This window comes from Scheffersomyces xylosifermentans (assembly GCF_036884685.1).
Source record: "Scheffersomyces xylosifermentans strain CBS 12540 chromosome Unknown RJT20scaffold_2, whole genome shotgun sequence".
Taxonomy (NCBI): domain Eukaryota; kingdom Fungi; phylum Ascomycota; class Pichiomycetes; order Serinales; family Debaryomycetaceae; genus Scheffersomyces; species Scheffersomyces xylosifermentans.
This window is the reverse complement of record NW_027042940.1, coordinates 2767838-2773837: the sequence shown is the minus strand read 5'-3', so window position 1 is coordinate 2773837 and position 6000 is coordinate 2767838. Positions and strand designations below refer to the sequence as shown.

Genomic DNA, 6000 nt, shown 5'->3' with positions numbered 1-6000 from the left:
CCGCAGCATTGTCGTAGAAGACCCGTACCGCAGCATTGTCGTAGAAGACCCGTACCGCAGCATTGTCGTAGAAGACCCGTACCGCAGCATTGTCGTAGAAGACCCGTACCGCAGCATTGTCGTAGAAGACCCGTACCGCAGCATTGTCGTAGAAGACCCGTACCGCAGCATTGTCGTAGAAGACCCGTACCGCAGCATTGTCGTAGAAGACCCGTACCGCAGCATTGTCGTAGAAGACCCGTACCGCAGCATTGTCGTAGAAGACCCGTACCGCAGCATTGTCGTAGAAGACCCGTACCGCAGCATTGTCGTAGAAGACCCGTACCGCAGCATTGTCGTAGAAGACCCGTACCGCAGCATTGTCGTAGAAGACCCGTACCGCAGCATTGTCGTAGAAGACCCGTACCGCAGCATTGTCGTAGAAGACCCGTACCGCAGCATTGTCGTAGAAGACCCGTACCGCAGCATTGTCGTAGAAGACCCGTACCGCAGCATTGTCGTAGAAGACCCGTACCGCAGCATTGTCGTAGAAGACCCGTACCGCAGCATTGTCGTAGAAGACCCGTACCGCAGCATTGTCGTAGAAGACCCGTACCGCAGCATTGTCGTAGAAGACCCGTACCGCAGCATTGTCGTAGAAGATCCGTACCGCAGCATTGTCGAAAGAGGTTGTTACAAAGTAATCATTTCTCTGGTCAATAGCGTGATTAAAGTTGTGAACTCCTGGCACGATCTCATCCCAAACCAATATGGACTTATGTTGACTTTTCTACGTGAATTGAAAGTCGGGCTATTGTAATTGTTCTTTTTTCATTCTTTTTGTAACAAAGTAAAACCCTACGTTTTTGCATTTTGATTGCAAAAAGTGCTATTATGCAGTTACCCTTATTCAATTTTATAACTATTGTGCATCTAAATAAGTAAAAAGCTTAATACTAGGGACGGTGCCGCAGGGCAATTTGAGGACAAAAGCTCATAATATGAGAGAAATATATCATTAAATGAAAGAATTTACCGGCAACGATCAAGTCTTACATATAGAACTTCCAAAGATCATCTTGGGTTCTCTATGCTCAACTCTTCAGAAAAACCTGAAGAATCCGGCTTTCGTTACCGTCAAAGTGAGAGTGGTCGTGGGATTCGTTGTGTGGTCTGTTGTAGTTGTGGTCGTTGTCACGATGACAGATGTAACAGTATATATGGTTGATGTAGTCGGTGGAACAGGTGGTGTATAGGTGACCGTGACAGTAGGGGCAGCCACGGTAGTTGGGGAAATAGTTACTGTGACCGGAATGCAATCACTTGTTACGCTCGCAGGAATCTCGACGATAACCGTATCAGTCCCTCCTGGAGTGTCAGTAATAGTAGCAGTATTCGCACCAGTCAAAGTTGAGGTAACAGTTGTGGTTGGATTTGGACCATAACTAGTTGGAACTTCAACAATTACAGTGTCAATTCCGCCGGGGGTAGCTGTATTGGTGACTGTAGTAGTGTATTTGCCCGTCCAAGTGGACGTAGTGGTGAATTGACCGTTAGGACTGGTTGGATTGGTGGTAGTAGAAATACAAGTTGATGTCGTTGACTTCGAGCTAGTTGGAACTTCAACAATGATGGTGTCAGTACCACCATACGTAGCAGTCTGTGTGATAGTTTTGGTAATACTACTTGACCAAGGATAGGTAATTGTGGTACGCTCATTTGGCTTGGTATTACAAACTGCACTAACTGTAGTCGTTGTTGTGTACCAACTGTTGTTGTCGTTAGTGGTGACAATAATGGCATCTACTTCCGTACATGTCACTCCATTTGAGTTTGTGACTGTCCTCGTTGTCGTAATTGCAGTAGCAGTAGCAGTAGCAATTGAAGTAGTAGTGCCATCCGGAGCGGCTGGAAACTGTTTGCAAGGTTTGCAAGCAGCAGGGATAAGGTTGGGCACTGGTCCAGTATATGTAAGCGCACCTAAGGGGACACTGAGCAATCCAATAGAGGAATCAGTAGTGATTTTAAATAACTTTGGGTTGTACCCAGTACCAATGTTGAAATATTGAGACAACAAACCTTTTCCTCTAAGAACTAAGATACCGGTTTTTGAGTCGTAATCCCAAGCGTTCTTCAGCAGACAGCTAACAATTGGAATATCCAAGCCGATAATATTACCATTACCGAATCCAGCGACGGTAATAGTCTGTGGCTTGCCGAGAGCATTAGCTCTTATGGAGGATTCAGAGTCAGCTAAGTAGAATGTTTGCTTGGAGTCGATACCCAACACTAGATTAGACAAGAAAATTGATGTATCTTTGTCCGCTGTTATACAACCTGAACCTTGAATGTAACTAGTTTGCTTATATAATTCATTGTGCAAACAGATCTGACCATTATTGGTTATAGTTTTCAATGGGGCACCAAGGCTAACGATCCCTGATCCTCTACATTGATCCCAGATGACAATCAAACCATTGTTGGTCCAGGAAGGCGCAGTAATGGACACAAATGGAAGGCCAACTCTTGAATTCGTGCCAAAATATATTTCACCATTATTGGTAAAGGAAATTCCAATCAAATTATAAGTTGGGGGCTTCAACGTTCTAAATGAGTTGAAAGCAATAATACCATTGTTTGTGATGGATCCACATCCAGAAGCGAGAGTGACAGATAAACCAAAAAAGCCATCCTTTCCCGAGATGTAGAAGCCGGCATTTTGATCAACCTGAAGGTTTCCTTTTAAAGCGGTGACATCATTATTCCAAATAGACCAAAAGGCACCTGCGTGGATCTCAATTTTGCCATAATTAAGGTTAATGGTGTCTCTCAGGATTTTGGGGGACCAGATGTCAAGATTCAGGAACGTCGCAAGTACGGTTGAACTTGCAAGTAGAACACTTGCCGATATGCTTAAGAACTTCATTTCAATCGGTTCAGACTTGACTATTAACTTCTGACACACTAGCCATATGTAAGGTCAGAATTGTCATTTATATACTACAGAATCCCCCACCAAAGCCTCCAGATTGTTGTGGGACGAAAGTAGTGCAATCAACTTCCGAGGCATTTGAATCGCTGTCCCCACTACTTGACCAGTCATAAAGAAATCAAATTGCAATTGCAATTATTTTATTCCTTATATTGATTCGTTTTGTGGAGCAACTGCCACGGAAGTGTGAATCCAGGAGTTTATCGCAAAGCTTATACCCCTCGTCAACGATTTTATTTTCTAAGTCTAGGTGTTAATCTACCTAACCAAGGGAGTGCACCACCTTTGCTTCAAATAGTGGCGTAACGCTTCTTTCGGTATACTGCTTACACAGAGTTACAGAGACAAAACAATACGATTGCTAGTTTTGAAGGCATCGATTTGCACCAAGGAGGTGATATACGAACAAGTCTACCGATTAATTACAATGAAGCGCCACGTAAGGAATCTTGAAAGCCCTTAACAATAGAGGAGACAATGCATGATATGTCTCAAGGCGCCATAAACTATGCATACTATACGAACCTAAAAGACAAGATGATAACCTTCCAATTGTTAACATCATTTACATCTTACGTCAAACAAAGGCTGTCAATGAATGAAAGATGAAATACTTTCTTACTATTTCAAGTTCAAGAAAGAGTTGCTCAGTTGAAAAATCTTTCCGTGAACCCCTTAGCGGGTACAGCCGTAACTGTGGTCGCAAATAACGACTTAAGTATTATGCATATGGTTGTTGCGCATTGACGAACGAGAACCCGCCAACGCGGAATTGACGAGATTCTACCATTCGCTAAAAGACAATAAGGCAATATACCATTATGCAGGATGATTGTCATTTTGGACGTTACATTTGGACATTATTATTTGTTATCCCAAAGACGATGTCTTTTGGATGGCAGTGTCTGGAAGTACGCTAAACAAGACAATTGAGCAACTACGTCAAGCAAATGATAAGCTTCAATTGCTTGTCCCCTTGGATTGAATTGAGGTTCCTTCTAGTCTTGTGTTGATAACAATCAAGACACGGCAATGCTAGAACATATTCCTGTTGTCCTGCATGTTGATACGTATATAGGACTACATTTATGTATATAAATATGCACGCGTTTCTAGTAGGATGTGGGACTTGATTACAACGAATGCTGCGAAAATTTCGATATTGCAAAGGAATGATTCTCGCAATTGTCACCTAGTTGAAATGGGGTTATAAATTAACTTTTATTTTATTTTTTTTTTTCGAAGCTGATGGTTCTATCCTTAGTCCCTTGAACGTACTCTCTCTGGAATTATACTTCATTGGTCGATGTATGTCGCAAAACAAACCTATCAGCAATAGGAGCTGTCATCAAAATAGTCTACACTCTCTCGTTTACGAAAAAGTACTTGCTATGTCCAGATGTCTGAACTACCGGTTTTTGAGTCGTAATCCCAAGCGTTCTTCAGCAGACAGCTAACAATTGGAATATCCAAGCCGATAATATTACCATTACCGAATCCAGCGACGGTAATAGTCTGTGGCTTGCCGAGAGCATTAGCTCTTATGGAGGATTCAGAGTCAGCTAAGTAGAATGTTTGCTTGGAGTCGATACCCAACACTAGATTAGACAAGAAAATTGATGTATCTTTGTCCGCTGTTATACAACCTGAACCTTGAATGTAACTAGTTTGCTTATATAATTCATTGTGCAAACAGATCTGACCATTATTGGTTATAGTTTTCAATGGGGCACCAAGGCTAACGATCCCTGATCCTCTACATTGATCCCAGATGACAATCAAACCATTGTTGGTCCAGGAAGGCGCAGTAATGGACACAAATGGAAGGCCAACTCTTGAATTCGTGCCAAAATATATTTCACCATTATTGGTAAAGGAAATTCCAATCAAATTATAAGTTGGGGGCTTCAACGTTCTAAATGAGTTGAAAGCAATAATACCATTGTTTGTGATGGATCCACATCCAGAAGCGAGAGTGACAGATAAACCAAAAAAGCCATCCTTTCCCGAGATGTAGAAGCCGGCATTTTGATCAACCTGAAGGTTTCCTTTTAAAGCGGTGACATCATTATTCCAAATAGACCAAAAGGCACCTGCGTGGATCTCAATTTTGCCATAATTAAGGTTAATGGTGTCTCTCAGGATTTTGGGGGACCAGATGTCAAGATTCAGGAACGTCGCAAGTACGGTTGAACTTGCAAGTAGAACACTTGCCGATATGCTTAAGAACTTCATTTCAATCGGTTCAGACTTGACTATTAACTTCTGACACACTAGCCATATGTAAGGTCAGAATTGTCATTTATATACTACAGAATCCCCCACCAAAGCCTCCAGATTGTTGTGGGACGAAAGTAGTGCAATCAACTTCCGAGGCATTTGAATCGCTGTCCCCACTACTTGACCAGTCATAAAGAAATCAAATTGCAATTGCAATTATTTTATTCCTTATATTGATTCGTTTTGTGGAGCAACTGCCACGGAAGTGTGAATCCAGGAGTTTATCGCAAAGCTTATACCCCTCGTCAACGATTTTATTTTCTAAGTCTAGGTGTTAATCTACCTAACCAAGGGAGTGCACCACCTTTGCTTCAAATAGTGGCGTAACGCTTCTTTCGGTATACTGCTTACACAGAGTTACAGAGACAAAACAATACGATTGCTAGTTTTGAAGGCATCGATTTGCACCAAGGAGGTGATATACGAACAAGTCTACCGATTAATTACAATGAAGCGCCACGTAAGGAATCTTGAAAGCCCTTAACAATAGAGGAGACAATGCATGATATGTCTCAAGGCGCCATAAACTATGCATACTATACGAACCTAAAAGACAAGATGATAACCTTCCAATTGTTAACATCATTTACATCTTACGTCAAACAAAGGCTGTCAATGAATGAAAGATGAAATACTTTCTTACTATTTCAAGTTCAAGAAAGAGTTGCTCAGTTGAAAAATCTTTCCGTGAACCCCTTAGCGGGTACAGCCGTAACTGTGGTCGCAAATAACGACTTAAGTATTATGCA

At 42.0% G+C, this 6000-nt stretch overlaps 3 protein-coding genes across 3 annotated transcripts; all 3 read right to left on the bottom strand. All coding sequences in view use genetic code 12, as the record gives it.

Moving 5' to 3' along the window:
* Positions 1 to 28: 28 nt before the first annotated feature.
* On the bottom strand, positions 29 to 851 carry RJT20DRAFT_147687 (uncharacterized protein; the record flags this gene model as incomplete). Its single annotated transcript, XM_064918936.1, has 2 exons — positions 29 to 769; positions 837 to 851. Coding segments are annotated over 2 exons (756 nt in total), but the record flags the coding sequence as incomplete, so codon positions are not given.
* A 230-nt stretch (positions 852 to 1081) lies between these two features.
* Positions 1082 to 2905, bottom strand: RJT20DRAFT_144714 (hyphally regulated cell wall protein; the record flags this gene model as incomplete). The annotated part of the gene is made up of 4 exons (XM_064918749.1): positions 1082 to 1321; positions 1718 to 1725; positions 1750 to 1935; positions 1960 to 2905. 4 exons carry the CDS (start codon positions 2903 to 2905, stop codon positions 1082 to 1084), a joined length of 1380 nt encoding a protein of 459 aa, XP_064776553.1.
* A 1180-nt stretch (positions 2906 to 4085) lies between these two features.
* On the bottom strand, positions 4086 to 5206 carry RJT20DRAFT_147684 (Hyphally-regulated cell wall protein; the record flags this gene model as incomplete). Its single annotated transcript, XM_064918935.1, has 1 exon — positions 4086 to 5206. One exon carries the CDS (start codon positions 5204 to 5206, stop codon positions 4361 to 4363), a length of 846 nt encoding a protein of 281 aa, XP_064776552.1. The 3' UTR covers positions 4086 to 4360.
* Positions 5207 to 6000: the final 794 nt, after the last annotated feature.